This window comes from Schistocerca americana, chromosome 3, assembly GCF_021461395.2.
Source record: "Schistocerca americana isolate TAMUIC-IGC-003095 chromosome 3, iqSchAmer2.1, whole genome shotgun sequence".
In the NCBI taxonomy this organism is placed as follows: domain Eukaryota; kingdom Metazoa; phylum Arthropoda; class Insecta; order Orthoptera; family Acrididae; genus Schistocerca; species Schistocerca americana.
The window spans coordinates 258,065,285-258,088,680 of NC_060121.1; the positions used below are offsets into that span (position 1 = coordinate 258,065,285).

Below are 23,396 nucleotides of genomic sequence, written 5' to 3' on the forward strand. Positions count from 1 at the left end.
AGTGAAGAGGCATGAAAGGGAACCAGTGGTTGGGAAGGGAGTGAGACAGGGTTGTAGCCTGTCCCCGATTTTATTCAATCTATATATTGAGCAAGCAGGAAAGGAAATAAAAGAAAAGTTTGGAGTAGGAATTAAAATCCATGGAGAAGAAATAAAAACTTGGAGGTTTGCCGATGACATTGTAATTCTGTCAGAGACAGCAAAGGATCTGGAAGAGTAGTTGAATGGAATGGACAGTGTCTTGAAAGGAGGATATAAGATGAAAATCAACAAAAGCAAAACAAGGATAATGGAATGTAGTTGAATTAAATTAGGTGATACTGAGGGAATTAGATTAGTAAATGAGACACTTAAAGTAGTAAATGAGTTTTGTTGTTTGGGGAGCAAAATAACTGATGATGGTCAAAGTAGAGAGGATATAAAATGTAGACTGGTAATGGCAAGGAATGCTTTTCTGACGAAGAGAAGTTTGTTAACATCGAGAAGAGATTTAAGTGTCAGGAAGTCTTTTCTGAAAGTATTTGTATGGAATGTAGCCATGTATGGAAGTGAAACATGTACAATGAATAGTTTAGACAAGAAGAGAATAGAAGCTTTTGAAATGTGGTGCTACAGAAAAATGCTGAAGATTAGATGGGTGGATCCTGTAATTAATGAGGAAGTACTGAATAGAATTGGGGAAAAGAAGAATTTGTGGCACAACTTGATTAGAAGAAGGGATCGATTGGTAGGACATGTTCTGAGGCATCAAGGGATCACCAATTTAGTATTGGAGGGCATCATGGAGGGTAAAAATTGTAGAGGGAGACCAAGAGATGAATACACTAAGCAGATTGAGAAGGATGTAGGTTGCGGTAGGTACTGGGAGATAAAGAAGCTTGCACAGGATAAAGTAGCATGGAGAGCTGCATCAAACCAGTCTCTGGACTGAAGACCACAACAACAACAACAAGGCAGTTTCAGTTAATATTCTGCAATAAAACTTCAGAATTTTTAGTAGTGGTTAGAAAATATGATTACAACTACATTTTCATCTCCATTGACTTCTTTTTACTTTTGTGTAGTACGCCATATGTCCATATAATTATCTCATTCTCATCCCTCTCTCTGACTCTGTAATTCTGGAGACTTTCTGGGCAATCTGTTAACATCTTGAGGTGTTGGGTATTCTGCTGGATATCAGCGTAATTCTTGCGTGATATTTCGATAACATGATTCCTTACCTTCATCAGGTGCTGCTTCAGATTGTTCATCAAGTGAAACAGTAGTTGTACCTTCACTCTTCCCCTTCCATTGTCAGTTCCAGGTGTTCTGTCTGCAGTCTGTTCCCAGTAGCAGCATTCTCAGGTGTTTACTCTTCAGACCAAAGTGCCTGTCTGTGGACTGGTGCTCCATTTTCAGTCCGCTACAGTTCTAGCTGTTCCCACTGCTGTCCACTCCTGCTAGAAATGTTCTAAGGTTTTTCCTCTTTGGTTTGGTGTGCCACACTGAGCGCTGGTGTTTCATCTTCGATCCTGTGCTTCTGTCTGCACAATGGCGTTCTATTTTTGGTTCAGTGCAGTTCTAAGTGTTTCCTTTGCAGTCTGCTCTCACTAGTAGCACCGTGCAACGTTCCATCTTTGGTCTGATTTTCCTGGTTCTCTATCTGGGCTCATTTCCCAAGGCCACATCTTCAGTTCTTCTTTTGGTAGAGTTCTGCTACTGCTGTGCCATTTTATTTTCAGCAACTCCAGTGCAGGATCCCATGCTCTACTGATTTGGGATCCAGTGTCCCAATTCAATAGGTTTTCTGTCGACTTTATCTCTATAGGCTCTGTTATAACACTGACCCAGTATCTGCCAGAATGCTCATTTCATCACAATTCATGGAATAATTGAGTTCTAGACAGCGATGGCAATGGCTGGTTTTTTTGTCTGTGTTAGTCTGATTTTCTTTCATCTGATGTCCACTGTCCTAGTTGTTTGGCCAATGTATCACATGCTACTGGTAAGGTATATTATAAATGCCTGGTTTTCATTGTTGCAGGTCATTTTTCACATCACTCAGTAGTCCTCTTATTTTGGTAGGTGAACAGAACAGACACTTGATGTTGTGATGTCTGAGAATCCTGCTGATTTTGGCAGAAATAGATTCTGCATAGGGCAGGTACATCACGGTCTTTTTCACATCTTGCTATTGTTCCAGATCATGTGGCAGAGGGGCTGGTTGGAAGGTCTTCTGAATTTGTTTGGCTGTGTATCCATTCTTACAGAACACTAATCACTGCCAAACTGTCAGGGTCTGACAAGGTGTGTGCTCTGTGGACCAATGTCTTCAGAAACCTGAACTTCTGCACTTGGTGATGACAGCTGCTGGTTTGCAGGCATAAATCAGTGTATGTAGGTTTGTCATTCACAATGTGGTCAGCTGAGCCATCTGCCTTCCTTCTGACAAATATGTTCAGGAATGGCAACAGGCCATCCATTCGCATATGGTGAACTTAACATTTGGTTGGCACGAGTTCTGATGTTCCAGAAACTCATTGATCCTATGCCCACCATGAGGTCAGATCACAAAGATATCATCCACATACCCAAAGGAGCGTATGGGTTTTATCTAGCTATTTCTAATGCTGCCTTTTTAGATCTCTCCATGGACATACTGGCAACCACTGGAAACAGAGAGATGCCCATGGCTACACCTTCTGTTTGCTCGTAATATTTGCCTCCCATAAGAAAATAAATTGATTTCACTGTACGTCTGAAGAGATCCAACAAAGCATCACCAAATTTCTCTGCAGTCACTTAAAATGAGTCTTTCTGTGGCATCCTAGTGAACAGGGATACCACATCAGTGCTGACTACTATATCAGATTTTGTGATATGTAGTTGCTTGAGATATTCCAAGGAGTCTGCCAAGTTGTGGATGTGGTGAATACTCTTCTCTACATGCGGGAATACAGTTTCTTCAAAAACTTGGCTGTTGGATACATTGATGCACCAATGTTGCTGGCATTTGGGTGTGTTGGCATGCTTTCTTTGTGTACTTTCAGCTGCCATTATAGTCTAGATGGAACTGAGAATCCCATTCATAATTGTTTAGTCACCTTGTCAGGCACACAGATTTCCTTCAAGAGAGCTCTGGTCTTCTTGTCCACTTTGTCCATTGGGTCACATGACAAAAGTCTGTAAGCAGGGTCATCCAGAAGTTGATGCATTTTCTCATCATAATGAGCCTGCTGCAAAATGACTGTAGAGTTCCCTTTGTGTGCTGGCAACATTATGATGCCGCTGTCTTCCCAGAGCCTCTTGAGTGCCATCACTCTTCACTTGAGATGTATTTTCTGGGGGCTTTGTTCTAGTAAGTACCTGCAGGTTTCCCAGCAAATTTTTTTCTGCCATATTTGGTGGAAATATGTTGGCTACTTGCTCCAATGAACTGATGTAACCCGAAATGGGTACATTTGGAGTCATTGCAAAGTTAATAAATCAGTCAAGAAGGCTAGCAGAGTGTTTTGCTAGATAGAGCAGATAAGCAGTTATTAGTATCTCACTTAGACAGGGAACTGGCATCACTTAGTTACAGTAAGATGGACAAAGTTTAAGCAGATTGTAAATCTTAGTCTGAAGAGTTATGAGCCTAGTAAGTGGATAAAGGAAATTGTGGTCTGAAGAATTATGAGCCTAGTAAGTGGATAAAGGTTGGAAAAGACCCACCATGGTTTAATAACAAAATTTGGAGGATCCTGAGTAAGCAGAGGCTATTGCACTCTTGGTTCAAAAGGGAATGCAGAAATGACAACAAGTAAAGGGTAGCAGAAATTCAGACATCTATGAACAGAGCTGTGCCCAAAACATACAATATCTACCACTGTCACACCTTAGCAAAAGATCTGGCAGAGAATCCAAGGAAATTGTGGTATTATGTAAAATCGCTAAGCAGATCTAAGGTTTCCATTCAGTCCCTTGTTGACCAGTCTGGTGTGGCAGTAGAAGATAGCAAAATGAAAACCAAAGTTTTAAATTTTACATTCAAGAAATTGTTCACACTGGAGAATCGTACAAACATACCATCACTTGACCATAGGACAAACTCCCATGTGGATGGCATAGTAATAAGAAACAACTGAAAGATTTGAAAGTAAATAAATTACCAGGTCTGAATGAAATCCCAATTCAATTTTACAAAGAGTACTTTATGGCATTGGCCCTTACCTAACTTGCATTTATTGTGAATCTCTCACCCACTACAATGTCCCAAGCAACTGGAAAAAGACACAGGTGACTCCAGTATATGAGAAGAGTAAAAGAACGGACCCACATAATTACAGACCAATATCCCTAGCTTCTGCTTGCTGCAGAATCCTTGAACATATTCTCAATTCAAATATAATAAATTTTCTTGAGACGGAGAATCTTATGCTCACGAATCAGCCCGGTTTTAGAAAGCATCACTCATGCAAAACTCAGCTTGCCCTTTCCTCGCGTGATATATTGCACACTATGGATGAAGGGCAACAGGCAGACTCTTTATTTCTAGATTTTTGGAAAGCATTTGACACATTGCCTAAGTCAGCAGGTGATAGTTAAGGCAATCACTTTAGCAAGTATCTACTAATACCAGTATCGCTGGTGCCTGTTTTGATCGCAACTGAGGTAGATTCTTCCTAAACATTGGTCAGGGGCCTTAAAATGGCATAGTAAAACACTGAAACTGGTTGCCAAATACAATAAGGTTGGAAATTTGATGGCTGAAAGGTGCTCAGTTTGACATCCTCTATTGAACAGCCAAGTCATGCAACCATCTCTAAAAAGGTGGACTTACCGAGAAGTTCACAGATATGTGAGTGGCTCAATGACTTCTTAAATAATAGAACCCAGTATGTTGTCCTTGAAGGCAAGTGTTCATCAGAGGCAAGGGTATCATCATGCGTGCCCCAGGGGAGCGTAATAGGATTGCTGCTGTTCTCTATACACATAAATGATTTGGCGGACAGGATAGGCAGCAATCTGTCTGTGGCTGTTTGCTGATGATGTGTGGCGTACAGTAAGATGTACATGAAAGTAAGATATGAGAAATTAGGGCTCATTCTGAGGCATATGGGCATTAATTTTTCCCTCCCACTATTTGTGAGTGGAACAGGAAAGAGTGACTGTAGGAAGATACAAGACAGCTTAGACAAAATTTCTAATTGGTGTGATGAATGGCAGCTAGCCCTAAATGTGTAAACATGAGTAGGAAGATCAAACCTGTAATGTTCGGATATGGTATTACTAGTGTCCTGCTTGACACAGTCAAGTCTTTTAAATATAATGTTGCAGAGCGATATGAGATGAAACAAGCATGTGAGAACTGTGGTAGGGGAGGTGAATGGTTGACTTTGGTTTATTGGGAGAATTTTAGGAAAGAGTGGTTCACCTTTAAAGGAGATGGCATATAGGGCACTGGTGTGACCTGCTCTTGAGTACTGCTCAAGTGTTTGGGATCCGTACCAGGTCAGATTGAAGGAAGACTTTGAACAGCTTGAGAGGCGGGCTGCCATATTTGTTACTGGTAGGTTCGAACAACACGTGTAAGTGTTATGGAATGCTTCAGGAACTCAAATGCAAATCCGTGGAGGGAAGGCGAGGTTCTTTTTGAGAAACACTATTGGGAAAATTTAGAGAACCAGTATTTGAGGCTGACTCCCGAACAATTCTACTGCTGCCAACATACATTGTGTATAAGGACCATGAAAGTAAGATATGAGAAATTAGAGCTCATTCTGAAGCATATGGGCATTAATTTTTCCCTCCCACTATTTGCGAGTGGAACAGGAAAGAAAATGACTAGTAGTGGTATAGGGTACCTTCTGCCGCACACACTACGGTGGCTTGCAGAGTATCTTGCAGATCTAGATGTAGATGCTATGTTTTCTTACTTCACTTACTCCACTAGAGACCAGGAGGACACTCTCTACCCAGTCCCAGTCTTCAACTTAGGAGGTCTCCACGTACAGGTGAAGGTATAAAAGCTCACTTTGGTCTAGGTTGTGGCACGAATCCCAGATCCCCTCTCTCACAAGTGCCGTACTCGCCTGACATTTTATCTTGTTTGTTGCTCTTGAGTTGATGTGATGGTAGCAGAAATGGACCGCAGATGGAAAGCCTGGAACCGATAATGGAGAATGTGGAAGAGCATGGGTCTAAATGCTGGAGCTGTTCCAATCGACGAGCAGTCTAGGGTAGCATCTGATGAAGATGTGACTAGTCATGGTGTTAAAATATAGAGGAATGATGCTGAAATCCGAGAGCATACCTGAGACTTGAGATGTCATTGATCACTGGGAAAGTCTGATGAATTACATCAAGAGGTTCTACAGGCACAAGATGTACCAAAATACCGAGAAGCTGGACAAGCTTTAACAGAGGAAAGGGAGGATGCTGAGTTCTCTCACTTTACTGCTGAGATGTCAAGATGGTGATGTAGCACCAGTTTTCACCAGAATTAAGCATCTCATTTACTCCAGAATGGTGAACGAGATAAAATGTCAGGCAAACATGGCACTTGCGAGGTATGCACCACAGGGTAGACGTGGTAGCTAGGGAGTTTTTACACCTTCACCTTTATATGGCAGCCACCTTAGCAGCTCAAGATTGAGACTGGGTAGACAGTGCCTCCTGGTCTCTATTGGTGTATACCAAGAAGAATGTCACAGCATGCCAGTCTGCAATGTTTGACTGCATGAATGGAAAAACACAGCAGATGAAGAACACTCACTCTGTGATTAACATAAGTGGCAATAAGTTTGCTGACACTACTCTAAAGGTACACAGCAGGGGTCTCAGCTTCTTAGTGGCCCCTAGAAATGTGCCCATTTCAGGTTTCATTCAGTGCGGTGGAGCAAGTAGTCAATGCCCTTCCACCAAATGTGGCAGAAGAAACTCACCGGAGATCTGCTGGGTGCTCCTCATGGTGGAGATAAGATCAGTGACTTCCTGGAACATGTGCATTCATGTCAACCAATTATTAAGTTCAGCACATAACTGGAAAAGGATGGGCAGTTGCCATTTATGTATACACTTGTTAAAAGGGGGGCAAATGCTCAGATGACCACAGTGTGTATTGCAAACCTACACACACTGATTTATGCCTGCAAGCCAGCAGCTGTCATCACCCAGTGCGGAAGTTCATGTTCATGAAGACATTGGTCCACAGGGCACACACCTTGTCAGACTCAGATAGTTTGGCAGTAGAAAAAGAGCATCTGTGATCAGTGTTCCGTAAGAATGGATACACAGCCACTCTGCCGCACGACCTAGAAGAATAGCAAGATGTGACAAAGACTGTGGTGTGCCTGCCATATGTGGAATCTGTTTCTCCCAAAATCAGCAGGATTCTCTGGAAGTACATCATCAAGTGTATATTCTGTTTACCTACCAAAAGAGGACTAATGGGAACCATGAAAAATGACCTGTGACAATGAAAACCAGGAATTTGTAATATACCTTGCCAGTGTAGCATGTTGTACATTGACCAAACAACTAGGACAGTGGACATCAGATGCAAAGAACTTCAGAGGCACACCCGACTAAGACAGGTAACTAAATCAGCCATTGCTGAGCACCGCCTGCAGGTCCGGGTGTTAGAATAGGCCCGAGGTATTCCTGCCTGTCGTAAGAGACCACTAAAAGGAGTCTCTCACTTTTCAGACCTATGAGTTCAGGTCCTATTCTATGGTTTGACCTGCCACTTTCAAAATTCTAGAGAAGTGTGGGCCATATGGAGAAGGACGCCTTACATCGTGCACAAATTATCCATAGTGCTGTTAGATTTGATCTCCTGAATCTCTTGTCATGGCTTTGCATTTCCACCTGCGATTCAACTATTTGGGCGAGGACACTGTTCGGGATATGTCATCTTCTTCCATTGTCTCCTGTCCTCTTTCACCCCCATGACAGTATTGGATTTCTCTGCACCCAATATCCATCACGGCAGCCAGTCCGTTGTGGTGGGGCCATCATGTACCCATTTGGTGGTTGCCCCCGGACAACACAGGGATCACACTGCTGATGCCTGAGCTGTAAACTCCCCGTGTATGCCAAGGAGTAGATGCCTGTCTTCCTGGGGCATCAAGACTCCCATCAATGGCCATCATGTCAGTCGGCCTTTGCTGTGGCTGGGTAGCACCCATGGGGAGAGCCCCTGATCGGAGTGGGTGGCATCAGGGCAGATGACCCACAATGAAGCGAACTAAGTCGTCTCTTGCTGGTGTCATACAGTCACCAGCAAGTCTCTAAGAAGGGCAAGACCGAATACAATGCCAACAGGTGTGACCCTAAATCGTTTCCCTTCCTCGCTACGGCATGAGAGAAACGTAGGGCTACAGAATGGAGAGAGCCATATTCGCCTCTGTTTTTAGTCTGTAGCAGAACTGATGGGGACTCCTTTCTACCTATGAAGCCTCTCTGAACACCTTGAGGATAAGTTTGGAGAAGTGACAGCGCTGTCCAAAATGCGAAACAGTGCCGTCTTGATTCAGACAGCATTCCCAGCCCAATCCTGAGAATTACTTATCTGTGACAAGCTAGGTGATATTCCTGTTTCCATCAATCCCCATAAAAGCCTCAACATGATCCAAGGGATTATTTTCCATCACGATCTCCTCTTGCAGTCTGACGACAAGCCCCGTGCCACTTTAGAATGGCGGGGTGTTCATTTCATTTGGTGCTTTTACAGGGGACCGAAAGACAACAGGGTTGCTACCAGTGCCTTCATCTTGGCCTTTGAGGGTGATTCATTGCCTGAAAAGTTCAAGGTGATGGTTTACCACTGTGGCATTAAACCATATGTCCCTCCCCCTATGCTGTGCTTCAAGTGCTGGAAGTTTGGGCACATGACTACCCGCTGCACTTCCAGCACCACATTTTGAGACTGCGGACATTCACTGCATCCAGATACTCCATGTGCACCTCCTCCCACTTGCATCAACTGTGGAGAGCACCACTCCCCCTGCTTGCCAGACTGCCTAGTATTCCAAAAGGAGCAGAAAATCATGGAGTACAAGACCCTGGACTGGTTGACTTACACAGAGGCTGAACGTAAATTTGAAAGATCACACCCCATTTGGTTGACATCGACATATGCTGCAGCTACGTCACCATCACTGTCCCAAGTGCCAGTGGTTCCTCACTCTGTGCCATGAACAGTGGGCCCTCCATGCCACCAGAATACGTACACCACCTTGATGGTAGGGAGCAAATCTTCCTCCGTTGTTCCCAAAGCACCTACTTTTGGAGCAAGGCCCTCCCCAAACACAGGGGACATTGGTCCCCTCCCCCCTGCCGGTGGAGCAACAGCTTCCTCTGGCTCCTCTCGTGTGGAAGGGGTCCCCTGGGGCCCTCTCTCCCAAGGTCTCCACTAATGCCACGGCGGACACTCGCCTATGGCTCAAGGAGCCAAAAGCTGCTGGACGAAGAGCTTCACGGTCTTCCTCTGTGCCTGAAGCTGCTTCAGGGAAATCTTCCGAGCAAGCCCCTAAAGAGAAGTGAGAGAGCAAGCAAACTAAGGAGAAGTCTGCTAAGAAACAGGACCCTCTGGTTGCCCTAACACCACCACTCCCTATCAGTTCTGCATCTGAGGATGTGATGGAGATGTTAAGTGTCCCCTGCGGACCTGGATCTCACTGATGCCTCATCCACCATAGAAATGGCTACAAATACTCAGTCGGAGGCACCAGGTGACCCTGAGGCCTAACCTGCCTCCTTGCGCACTTCATGCCTTCCCATCATCACGATAACGTCATCCTCCAGTGGAACTGTAGCGGTTTTTTCCACCACCTGGCTGAGCTATGGCGACTCTTAAGCTTTATACCTGCTTTCTGCATTGCTCTTCAGGAAACCGGTTCCCAGAAATGCAGACTGCTGCCCTTCGTGGCTGTAGGGGATACTACAAGAACCGTAGTGACTATAATGGAGTGTCAGGTGGAGTTTGTGTCTATGTCCTGAACTCAGTATGCAGTGAACCGGTACCCATTCAAACCCCTCTGGGAGCTGTGGCTGTCAGGATAAGGATGACGCAGGAAATAATTGTCTGCAAAGTATATCTTCCTCCAGATGGTGCAGTACCCCTGAACGCAATGGCTGCACTGATTGATCAACTCCCTAAACCTTTCCTACTTTTGGGAGATTTTAACGCTCATAACTCCTTGTGGGGTGGCACCGTGCTTACTGGCTGAGGCAGAGATGTCAGCAATTTACTGTCGCAAGTCGACCTCTGCCTCTTAAATACAGGTGCCCACACACATTTCAGTGTCGCACATGGCACATTGTTGGCCATTGATCTCTTGGTTTGCAGTCCTGGCCTTCTCCTACCTATCCACTGGAGAGCACATGAAGACCTGTGTAGTAGTGACTACTTCCCCATCTTCCTGTCACTGCCCCGGCGTCAGGCCCACAGACACCTCAGTATGCAGATGGGCTTTAAACAAGGCAGACCGGGACGCTTTCACCTCTGCTGCCACCGTTGAATCTCCACCACATGATAACATCGATGTGGTGGTTGTGCAGGTAACTACAACAATCATTTTGGTGGCAGAAAACGCGATCTATTGTTCTTTAGGGTGCTCTGGCAAAAGACAGTGCCTTGGTGGTCGCCAGAAGTCGCTGAGGCAGTTAAGGAGCGTCAGCGAGCTCTACAGCAGCATAAGCGGCACTCTTCCCTGGAGTGCCTCATAGCCTTATATGGCTCTGTGCCCGCATTCACCAGCTTATCAAAAGATGGAAACAGGAGTGTTGGGAGAGATATGTCTCGACCATTGGGTGCCATACGTCACCTTCCAAATCTGGGCAAAGATCAAATGAGTTTTTGGGTACCAGACCCCAACAGGTGTTCCCGGAGTTAACATAAATGACGTGTTATCTACCGACACAAAGGTGATTGCTGAGCACTTTGCTGAGCACCATGCTTGCGCCTCTGCGTCGGAGTATTACCCCACCTTTCGCACTCTCAAGCAGCGTGTGGAAAGGAAAGTTCTCTCGTTCGGTAGATGCCACAGTGCACCCTACAATGCCCCATTTACAGATTGGGAGTTCCTCAGTGCTCTTTCACATTGCCACGACACAGCTCCTGGGCCAGATCATATCCACAATCAGATGATTAAACATCTCTCGTCTGACTATATGCGAAATGTCCTCGTGATCTTCAACTGGATCTGGTGCGATGGCATCTTTCCATCACACAGGTGGGAGAGCACTATCATACCAGTGCGCAAACCTGTCAGAAACCCGCTTGATGTGGATAGCTTTGTAAGCTGCTGGAACATATAGTGTACCGGCGGTTGGGTTGGGTCCTGGAGTCATGTGGCCTACTGGCTCCATGCCAGGGCAGTTTCCATGTGGGTCACTCTACCACTGATAATCTTGTGTCCCTCGAGTCTGCCAACCAAACAGCCTTTTCCAGATGCCAACACCTTGTTGCCATCTTTTTGATTTATGAAAAGCATATGACTCCACCTGGCGACATCATATCCTTACCACATTATATGAGTGGGGTCTCAGAGGCCCACTCCCAATTTTTATCCAGAATTTCCTGTTGCTTCATACTTTCCATGTCCAAGTTGGTGCCTCCCATAGTTCCTCTCATATTCAGGAGAATGGGGTCCCGCAGGGCTCTGTATTGAGTGTATCTCTTTTTTTAGTGGCCATTAATGGTCTAGCAGCAGCTGTAGGGCCCTCTGTCTCATCTTCTATGTATGCAGATGACTTCTGCATTTTGTACTGCTCCACCAGTACTGGTGTTGCTGAGCGGTGCCTACAGGGAACCATCCACAAGGTGCAGTCATGGGCTCTAGCCCACGGCTTCCAGTTTTCGGCCCCAGAGTCGTGTGTTATGCACTTCTGTCGGCATCTTACCGTTCATCCAGAACCAGAACTTTACCTTACTGACGATCCCCTCACTATAGTGGAGACATATCAATTTTTAGGACTGGTTTTTGATGTCCGATTGACTTGGCTTTCTCACCTTCGTCAGCTTAAGCGGAAGTGCTGGCAGCACCTCAATGCCCTCCGCTGCCTGAGCAACACCAACTGGGGTGCATATTGCTCTACGCTGCTGCAGCTCTTCAGAGCCCTTGTTGAATCCTATCTTGACTATGGGAGTCTGGTTTATGGTTCAGCAGTGCCCCCAGCATTGCGTTTATTAAACCCAGTGCACCACTGTGGCATTTGACTAGGGACGGGAGCTTTTAGCACGAGTCCAGTGACCAGCATCCTGACAGAGGCTGGAGTCCCTCCATTGCAGGTCAGGCGTGTGCAACTGCTCGCCAGTTACATTTCATTCTTTCATAGTTCTCCTGTGCTTCCAAATTACCATCTCCTTTTCCCACCCATGACGGTTCATCTCCCGCATCGGCAATCCAGGTCAGGGCTTCCAATTGCAGTTTGCGTCCAATCCCTTCTATCTGAACTGGAGTCCTTGCCTTTACCACCTGTACTCAAGGTCCATTCACATACACCTCCATAATGTACACCTAGGCCGCAGCTTTGCCTGGACCTTTCACATGGCCCAAAGAGCTGAGTTTACCCCGCGGCTCTTCGCTGTCACTTCCTCTCAATTCTTGACATGTACCGAGGCCATGAAGTGGTTTACACCGATGGCTCGATGGCTGGTGGTCATGTCAGCTTCGCGTATGTCCTTGGAGAACATAGTGAACAGCATTCCTTGCCCAATGGCTGCAGTGTTTTCATTGCACAGATGGTGGCTATATCTCGTGCTCTTGAGCACATCCGTTCATGGAATCCTTCTATGCCCTGGAATGGTCCAGTCATTCAGTGGTGTTTGTGTGGACCCCAGAACATGTCGGAATCCCAGGCAACTAACTTGCTGACAGGCTTGCCAAACAGGCTACACAGAAACCACTTATAGAGATCGGCATTCCAATAACTGACCTGCATTCGTTTTTATGCCGCCAGGCTTTTCAACTTTGGGAGACGGAATGGCATAGTCTCAGTACGCACAACAAACTGTGTGCCATTAGGGAGACTATGAATGTGTGGCAGTCCTCCATGCGTACCTCTCGCAGTGACTCTGTGATTCTCTGTCGGCCACACTTTGGTGACCCATGGCTACCTCCTGTGCCGTGAAGACCCACCTCAGTGTCGATTCTGCGCCCAGTTGACAGTGTCCCATATTCTGGTGCACTATCCAACTTTGACTGCCCTGCAACGGAATCTTCGGTTACTGGACTCGTTGCCGCTAATTTTATCTGACAACACCTCAACGGCTGATTTAGTTTTATGTTTTATTCATGAGGGTTGGTTTATCATTTGATCTAAGTTTTAGCACATGTCCTTTCTCCCTCTGTGTCCTTCATCATAGTGCTTTTAGTGTGGAGGTTTTAATGTGTTACAGAGTGGGCTGGCTTCTCCTTTTTATTCTCGCGGTCAGCCAGCCATGGTAATCTGTTTTCTCATTTTAATCTCTTCTACCTGTTTCTTGTGTTTCTGTGGTTTTCTTCTCCCCTTTTGTCCATTTAAGTATTTGTTGCCATTCCGTCGTTCTTGTGGTTTTTCCATTCTCTCCATTTTGTTTTGTCAGTCTCGCTTGTTTTATTCTCACCCTTGTGGCATTGTTTTATTTGGAACAAGGGACTGATGACCTAGCAGTTTGGTCCCTTCCCCCTCTTTTAAACCAACCAACCAACCAATCATTGCTGAGCATTGTCTGTTCAACCATTCCATGAACGATAATTAAATGAGGGTTCTGGCACAGGCCACCAGATACTGAGACATTGTTGTATGAGACACTATAGAGATAAAGGTGATGGAAAATTTCTGAATCAGGGCACTGGGTATCGACTCAGTAGAGCCTGGAATCCTGCACTGGAGTTTCTGAAAATGCAATGGGACACCAGTAGCAGCAGCAGAACTCCACAAAATGGAGAATGAGGATGTGGACATGGGAAGGAAACTCCAGATAAGCAGCAGGCATATTGGACCAAAGATGGAATGTTGCAGGATGCTTCTAGTAGAAGTGGATTGCAAAGGGAATACATAGAATTACACCAGATCAAAAATGGAAAGCCATTGTACAGATGTGTGCATGGGACTGAAGATGAAATACCAGCGCTTGGCCTTGCACATCAAACTACAGAGGGAATGCCTAAAAATGTTTCTAGTGGTAGCAGACTGCAGAGAGAACATCTGGAACTAGCTGCAAACTGAAAACGAGAGTGCTAGCCCACAGACAGGCACTCTGGACCAAAGAGGGAATACCGGGAACAAATGATGGAAGGAGGAAGAGCGTAGGTACAAACACTGGATCTATTCCGCTCAACTAGCAGTCTTAGGTAGCACCTGTTGAAGATAATGAGTCAAGTTTTTGAAATATCATGCAATAACAATGCTGATATCCATCAGAATAGGAATTTCTCTTACAGTGTTTTAGTGTGTTGTTGTCAGTGGTTGTAGTAATGCACCTGACTTCCTGACTAGATGTGAAGGGATGTAACTCCAGGGGAATAAACCACACCTTAAATAAATTAGTGGCTGGAAAGGTCATGTGCAGAAGGTGTCTGTGGCAGATGTGTAACTAATCGATTGTGCTTACAGCAGTATGTTTAAATGTTCCTGGACATTCTTATATCAGTGTAATGGGTCACCTTTTTTTTTTGGAAAATGAACTCTTGTCCTACTCTAGCATTGGTTGTGGATTTAACCAGTATCCAAGTACATGTGTTCCATAATAGTTCTTTCTTTGAAGAAAATTGGGTCATATACCTGACTTTTGGAAAAAGCAGTCACAATCTCATTAACAATCACTTTTCTCAGACCATTGTAGCTACTTTTTTTTCAGATCACCATTCATAAGATTTGATGTGACATGCTTGTAAAATGTCAGTAGCTGCCTCTTTCTGTATGGGATTATTAGGCTGCATTTTTTGTGGAACTGAACCTATAGAATTGTCATCAACGTTGGAAGTAGTGACCACGATTATTGTGTCAGATTCGTGGGTCTGATTTACCAGGCTTCATTCAAAAGTTAAACACATTTAATTATCAGTATCCAGGTGTGCTATTTTCCTTGATGTCAAATGCATCTTGTGGTATAAAATTTAATGGCCTGCCTTTGAACTGTGTGCAAATTTACATCCACGTCCCACTGTGAAGTGCATGGCAGAGGGTACTAACAATTGCTCCACATATAAAGGTTTCTTCCTGTTCCATTTACACATGGAGTGCAGGAAGAATAAGTGTTTAAATGCCTCTGTGTGCTCTGTACTTAGTCTAGTCTTGTCTTTGTAGTATCTTTCAGAGGGATATGTAGGGGACTGTAGTATATGTCTAGATTCCTTAATGAATATTCGTTCTTGAAACTTTGTAAGTAGAGTTTTGGAGGATAGTCAACATCTGTCTTCTAGTGTTTCCTAGTTCAGTTTTTTATCAATTCCATTATACTCTTCTTTGTATACATTCAGTATCCTGTGTTTGTCATATTTGTTATGGTCCCTCTCACATTTGAGCAATATTCTAAGGTGGGTTGCACATGTGTTTTGTAAGCAATCTGCTTTGTAGAATAACTACAGTTTTCCAGTATCCTACCAATGAACCAAAATTTGCCACATACTTCACTTGCTATTGAGCCTATGTGAACATTCCGTTTTATATCAGCACAAATTGTTATTCCCAGACATTTCATGAGTTGACTGATTCCAGTTGTGACTCAGTGATACTGTTGTTATACTATGTTTTTCTGTTTTGTGAAGTGTCCACTTTTACATTTCTGAATATTTAAAGCATGTTGCCAATCTGTGTAATATTTTGTACTTCTTTATGGATAACTGCATTATCTGCAACAAGTCTAAGTATAGTGTTAATATTGTCTGCCATGCTGATTTACAACATGAACAGTGAGGGTCCATCACACTTTCCAGTGGCACTCCAGAAGTTACTTCTACTAAAGGAACAAGACTGATCGCTGTTTAAAAGTATGTACAATCACAACACTACTGTTTCTTCACACACATGGAAACACAAACCAACTACAGTTGGTCAGTGATGCTGGCACATTCAACATCATCATTAACATTTTCAGGTGAAATTTGAAAACAAATGCCAAGGGTGAAATTGCAAGTTTTTCTTATCGTGTCTTGGCAAAATTGGCAACTTATATTGATTATTGGACAAAAATATATTATTCTGTATTTGTTTAATAATATGTAATTATCTTGCAGTCTTCACATTTATTTATATCTGAAATAGCTGCAAATTAGCATCTCACATTGAGTACTGTTCAAGTGTTTGGGAGCTGCATCGGGTAGGATTAAAGGAAGACATTGAAGTAATTCAGAGGCAGGCTGCTAGATTTTTTTACCAGTAGGTTTGAACAACAGTAAGTATCACAGAGATGTTTCGGGAACACAGATGGAAATATCTGGAGGGAAGGCGATGTTCTTTTCAAGGAGCACTATTGAGAAAATTTAGAGAGCTGGCATTTGAGGCTAACTGCAGAACAGTTTTACTGCCACCAGTGTACATTCCACATAAAGACAGTGAAGATAAGATTAGAGAGACTAGGGCTAGTATGGAGGCATATAGATGGTCATATTTCCTTTGCTTTGTTTATGGCTGGGACAGAAAAGAAAATGAATAGTTGTGCCAGGCACCATATAGTGGCTTGAAGAGTATGTATGTAGATGCAGATGTAGATGTATTACAATCTTAACAATTACTTTGTGAATAGATCTGCATCATATACTGCTGAAATGTATCATTTATTGTCTATTGTGTGAGTGGAGGTTAGTCCCCAATGAATATTGTTTCCTGAAATGTTAATGTGGTTTTGCAGATATTCGTAATGTGTAGAAGAGGTGTCTAATAAGTATACAGTTATATTTTATTTTGGAGTTTTTGCAGTTTCATAATTCCTGGTGTACGCATGTGGGCAGCTTATTGAAAATTTATGTGCCAAGTTAAGGAATTTGTTTTGTAACATAGACTGTGATTCAGAGATCAGATGGAAATCATGTATATCACATTTTACTGGAAACTAACATTTATCATTAGCCATAACTGACGTTGAAATAGAACATGTGCTGATTTGTAAATGTGAGCATTCCAGGATATTTTGTGACAAGTCTACATAATATTTTTATTGCTTAACCTGGAAAGCAATTCTAATTATACATCAAGTGCAGAATTATTTGCTTAAGTGTGTTGATTGTAATTATTTTCAGAATGTGTTCCCCTTTTTGATAATATAGCTATAATGGAAAAGATGGCCTTAGTTATTTTTGTTGTGGCAATAATAAATTCAAAAGATATTAATGTGATTTATGATTTCTTTGTCTGATTTGTTCAGTGCTTTTTATGTTGTGAGAGTATATGACTTTCTGTCCTATTTCCACCTCAAACAATAATGACATATCAAAAACTGAATTTATTCTTGCAGTGTGAGCAGCCTTTGTCCCAGTCTGTCTCTGAAAGTCAATCATCATCCCAGCATCTTAATGGAGACTGCCCATGTCCTGGATCACCACATTCAGCAGACTCCAACTCCAATGCACCATCCAGTAGTCATAATGGAAAAGATGCAGAAAGTGTGGCTGTGGCACCTTCCATTTCACTTATTCCCATCAAGCAAGAGCCAGTGTCAGCTGCTGATCCTGGGCCACTGCCTGTCAATCTAAGCACAACAACACCTGATGGGCAGGTGCACTTCCAGTCTGCATCTTCAACTGGCATTCCAAGTCTTGTAAAGGTAAACTCCAATGCTTTCAGTTCTAGCATTTAAACATTTCAGTCACATGCATGCTATATGTTATGTAAATCACTCAATTGGTTTGCACAATGATTCCTCATTCAAAGTTTAAAATATATATATACTTTTTTTTTTCACAATGTTCAGGAAAACCGATTGTATGTGCACTGTCGTGAAGTGGAAATCATACTTTGGGTAGTTTCTTGCACTACTCCTGATGACTGTACACAGTGCTCTCGATAATTTCCCACCACTGATTTCTTTGTAGCCTTCCTGTTAACCTTATTTATCACACAACTTTTGAACTTTGTAGCTTGCACCATTTCGAACAGCCATATTGATAGACATGTGGATGTCTTGTATAACCTGGTTTGTGTATGTGTGTGACTTTGAGATGGATAAGGAAGACAAACATTAGATTTAGCAATAGACTGTTGCTGCAAAGTTGAGCTTTCAACAAAAAAAGAGTTGAACTGATTCAGACAGTGTTCAGTGTGTTGGTACTACATAGGGTAACTGTTACTAAATGGCACAAATGTTTTGTGACAGTCAGAAGACAGTGAGGGATGATGAACAAAGTGGTCAGCCAATGAGAACTTGGATCAGAAAAATCAGAGGTAAGAGAAATGCTAAACATCCCCAACCCAGTGGTTTTGTGGATCTTATAAGAAGACAGTAAGAAACTGAGTGCAAGCCATGTTCCAAATGCCCTAATACAGGAGCAAATGAACAGTTCAGTCTCATAATCAGTACTTGTTATTCGTGATTGACTATGAGGAGAAATTCTTAGACACAATTATTACTTGTGACTAGACTTCGTATTTTATCTATGGTCCTCATGTAAAATGTTAGAGTTATGAATAGGCTAATGTAGCAACTCCATGACTGGAAAAGCTGCAATTTCAAAAATGGAGCTGAACGGGTGTCCAGGTAGAACAGTAATAATAAATTCTATCAGGAAGTATGAAAATACTTGTTAAACAATGGAAAGTTCATTCTAAACTTCCCATTGTTTGATTTTGCCTAACAGTTTGCCTTCTATCCTGAACCCAGTGCTGTTCTCTTTGTTACTGTTCTGTATCACATTACGTTACTCTGTACCTGTCCTTTTCTCTCCCTATTTTCCTGTGCTTTGCTGCCATCTTTCAAACTGAACATGCTATCCACTGCTTAAAACGCTGCCTGTGAAGCTCTGACTTTCAAGTCATCCTGTGTCAACTGTCTTGAGGATGCACAACACAGGGCTACATGCCCCATAGATTGTAGGTACTACCCATTGTGTTCCACATTCTTCCTGCCAGTGTAATTATCCTTGGCCCTACAAATTAATCCCACTACCTCCATTCACCCTCAGGTATTTTCATGTTTTTTCCTGTACTGCCTAATCCAGTTATCCAATTATACCAGCTGCCCCCTGTCTTCACATATATCCACCCACTAACCTGCACCCCATTAAATTACCAACTTTTTATTTATTGTTTCACTTTTGGTTTTCACTAAAGGTCCTACTTAATCAGGTTTCATCTTCTTTCACTATAGTTCATCCATTTTGTCCTTTTTGTGACTTTCCCATGTGTTTGAGGTGATGTTATGTATTTTTTACTTTTTTTCCCATTATGTGTCCTTGCACCTTCCATCTGCACCAATACAGAAATGTCTTCCTACCCCTAACCAGAACCCAGTCCCATATATTGTTCCGGCATTTTGTAGCTCATGGAATGCCTTCAAATGGCCTTACCACTAGCTGCGTCCCCTCCCTCTACAAGTGACCTCTATTTGAATTTCATCAGCCCATAGTCCTCATTAAACTAGTCTTGCAAAACCATATCAGTCCTACACTACCTCCTTTCTGTTCATACCGAGCGGGGTGGTGCAGTGGTTAGACACTGGACTCGCATTCGGGAGGCGACGGTTCAATCCCGCATCCGGCCATCCTGATTTAGGTTTTCCGTGCTTTCCCTAAATCACTCCAGGCAAATGCCGGGACGGTTCCTCTGAAAGGGCACAGCCGACTTCCTTCCCAATCCTTCCCTAATCCGATGAGACCGATGACCATGCTGTCTGGTCTCCTTCCCCAAACCAACCAACCTTTCTGTTCATAAAATTCTCATACTCTGTAATCCCAAATTCCTGCATCCTGTCTCCCCGATTGAAACCCTTGCATTCCAAGAACTAGAGCAACATGCACAATGCTACCTCATAGAACTATCCAATCTGTTCATCTCATACTCACACCTTTTACTACTATCCACTGCCACTACAAGAACCCATCAGACCTCTCCCACAACCCTTCATAGCTGACAAACCCTGCCTTGCAGACATATTACATCTACCACACACTCAGAAACTCCCTCCCACTACCCTGCAGAATCCAGAACCTAAGCAGACTTGCAGCAGTCATGAACCTGGCGCCAAAACCCTGAGTAGGCCTACCACAGAAAAATCAGTCCTCATGCTGGGCTTGTTAAAGACCTTCTCTCCTTATTGTGGTCCCCACAGTGGAAATGCTTTCTCACCACGAGCCCTACCCATTATACTCAATCCAAAATCAATGTTTTGCCCTGCCTGACTCAATTTAGTCTTCAATTTAACTGTGATCCACCTCCCTGCCCCCACTGCCCCTATACCATCCCCTGTTAACTTGCCACAATTTCCTAACCTCAACACTGAACTCCTCGTCATCCCCCAAATCCCTCAGTATGGAATCCAACCCAACATCCATAGAAATAACTGTAACCCACCACCTAAAAACTGATCCTGAACTTATAATCCTGTCTGTCGACAAAGGCTCCACAACTGTGGTTATGAACCACAAGGATTACCTAGCAAAGGGACTCCTGTCAGATTTGTCCATATACAAGCCCTACCATAGTGACCCCATCTCAGGAATCCAGCACAATCTGCATTCCCTCCTCAAGTCCTTAGACTCATCTCAAGACCTCATCCCAGAACCTCCCTCATCACCCCCCACCACTCACCGCACTCCCATCTTCTACATGCTTCTCAAAATACATAAACCCAACCACCCTGGACGCCCTATTGTGGCTAATTACAGTGCTCGCATAGAGAGAATCTCTGCCCTGGCAGACCATCACCTTCATCCTCTTGCCTGTAACCTACCCTCCTATGTAAAGGACACCAACCATTTCCTTCACCAACTCTTCACAATTCATGTTCCTTCACCATCCAGCACCCTGCTCACCTTTGTTGATAGCACCTCCCTCTACACTAACATCCCCTGCGCCCATAGTCTTGTTGTTACTGAAAACTACCTTTTTCATTGCCTGATTGACCACAAACATACAACCTCTTTCTTGGTCACCTTGACCAACTATATCCCCACACACAATTAATTCTCCTTTGAAGTCTCACCTACAAAAAAATCCATGGTACAGCAGTGGGGGCCTACATTGCACCAGCCTATAATAACTTATTCATGAGCCATCTAGAGGAATCCTTCCTAACCATCCAGAATGCTAAACCTCTCACCTAGTTCAGATTCATTGATGACACCTTCATGATCTGTACTAAGGGTGATGACACCCTATCCACATTCCCACAGAGCCTAAACACTGTCTTCCCTGTTTACTTCACCAAGCCCTCCTCAGTCCATACAAGCTGCTTCCTCAATGTCAACCTACACCTTAAGGATGGCTACATCGGTACGCCCATCCACATAAAACCTCCAACCACCAACAATATCTCCACTTTGACAGCTGCCACCCATTTCACACCAAGTAGCCCCTTCCACACAGCCTTGCCACCCAAGGTCATTCCACCAGCTGTTGTGAGTAGCCCCTCTCCAAATATGCCAAGGGTCTCACTGGGCCTTCATAGATTGAAATTATCCTCCCAGCCTTGCCCAGAAGCTGATCTCCTGTGCCTTGTCTTCCAAGTCAAAGTCACCTACCATCCTGCACATACCACTCTCTAGCCACAAAGCAGCACTCCTCTTGCAACCTAGTACCACCAGGGAATGGAGGAACTGTATCACTTTCTCCTCCGGGGTTTCGACTCCCTGTCATCTTTCCCTGCATTGAAAAATATCTTCCCCACTATCCTACCCACCCCTCTCTGAGTCGTGTTCCACTGCCCCCTCAACCTATGCATTATCCTTGTCCAACTCTACTCCACCCCTTCTTCCAAGCCCGTGCCTCTTGGCTTACATCCCTGCAATAAACGTAGATGCAAGGCCCGTCCTTTACATCCTCCCACTACCATGTACTCCACTACTGTAACAGGCATCTCCTTCTACGGAAATGGCAGGGCCACGTGTGAAAGCAGCAGTGTGATGTACAATGTGCCACAGCCTATGAGCGCATGACTGTTAACAAGCTGTCTGTCCACAAAAATTTACACTGCCAAACTATGGCCAAAGGACATCTCGTCCTTCCAATTGCTGAGCATGCCACCCAACACGACGAGCTTCATTTTAACAACTACTTCACCTCCCATGCCAACTGCATTGTATCCAGCTTTTGTGAATTGTGCAGTGGCAACTGTCCCTGCAACATATCCTTCATTCCCATAGCCCTGGCCTCAAACTTTACTAGTCCCTGTCCTCTGCTTGCCTATCCTCTTCCATGTTCCTACTCTAGCACTATACATACACTACACATATCTTCTATCTCAACACATGTGCTTAGTCATTTCCCCCTCTCTACTGCTCCATCCCCCAGGGGGTCCACAACTCTTTTTTGGATACGTGCGTGGCGAGCACGGGGCCCCGAGCCATTGCAGCCTTCTTTCTCTCCCGGGCTGCATTTCCTTTCTCTTCCCCTCCTTTCCCCTCCATGCTCCTTTCCCCTCGCCCTCTCCTCTCCCTCTATTGGTGTCCTTGTTTACGTTGGCCCCGCTATCCTCTTGGTTCTGTTGGTTTTACACTCCGGCTTTGTTGCGTAATCGTCTCCTCCTTTTGGCATTCCTTGGTCCCCCTCTGGGGTTTGACCTCCATTACAAAATTTCTCCTCCGTAGTGTGAGCCATTTGGGGAAGAGCACCTTACCTAGTGTCTCCGACGTGCGCCCTCCTAGTACATTCGACCTTTTCTTTCACGTCGTTGTTTGATGCTAGGGTGCATAGCCAGCACGGTAGCCAGCCCGTGTGGTGGGGTCGCTATGTACCCTTTTGGTTGAGCCCCCTGAACACACAGGGATCACACTTCTGATACCTGAGCTGTGACCTCCTCATGCATGCCTTGGAGTGGTTGCTTGTCATCCTGGAGCATCGGAACTCCCGGCAATGGCCGCCGTGCCAGACGGCCCTTGCTGTGGCTGGGTGGCACCCGTGAGGAGAGCCCCTGATCGGAGTGGGTGGTATCAGGGCGGACGCTATGCAGATGAAACGCATACGGGTCCAAAACTCTGGCCGTTCTTCTGCGGCCGTCTCTCTGCGTGGTACTGATTCCTCAAGTGCTGCTTCTCTTGCCCCTTCGGCCTTCCCTTCCATGGCTACCCCCTGGGAAGAGGGTCAGGCCCGTCGTCTAGGCGCAAAACCTTTCCCCCGTTATCTAGTTTGCACCAGGACTGATGGGGATACTTTCACCAGTGTCAAGCCTTTATTCTTTGTGGAACACATTGAAGACAAGTTCGGCGAAGTGGACTCCCTGAGCAAGATGCGGTCGGGTTCGTTGCTGATAAAAACCGCTTCAGCTGCCCAATCTGCGGCCCTTTGTGCCTGTA

The 23,396-nt window shown here is 44.4% G+C and overlaps 1 protein-coding gene across 1 annotated transcript in view; it reads left to right on the forward strand.

The window, feature by feature from the left end:
* Window positions 1-23,396, forward strand: part of LOC124607181 (zinc finger protein sdz-12) — a 70,714-nt gene that overhangs the window by 30,313 nt on the left and 17,005 nt on the right. Inside the window, exon 4 of the mRNA XM_047139398.1 lies at window positions 17,408-17,716. Coding sequence (XP_046995354.1) covers window positions 17,408-17,716 — 309 coding nt within the window. The remainder of the gene's footprint in view (window positions 1-17,407; window positions 17,717-23,396) is intronic.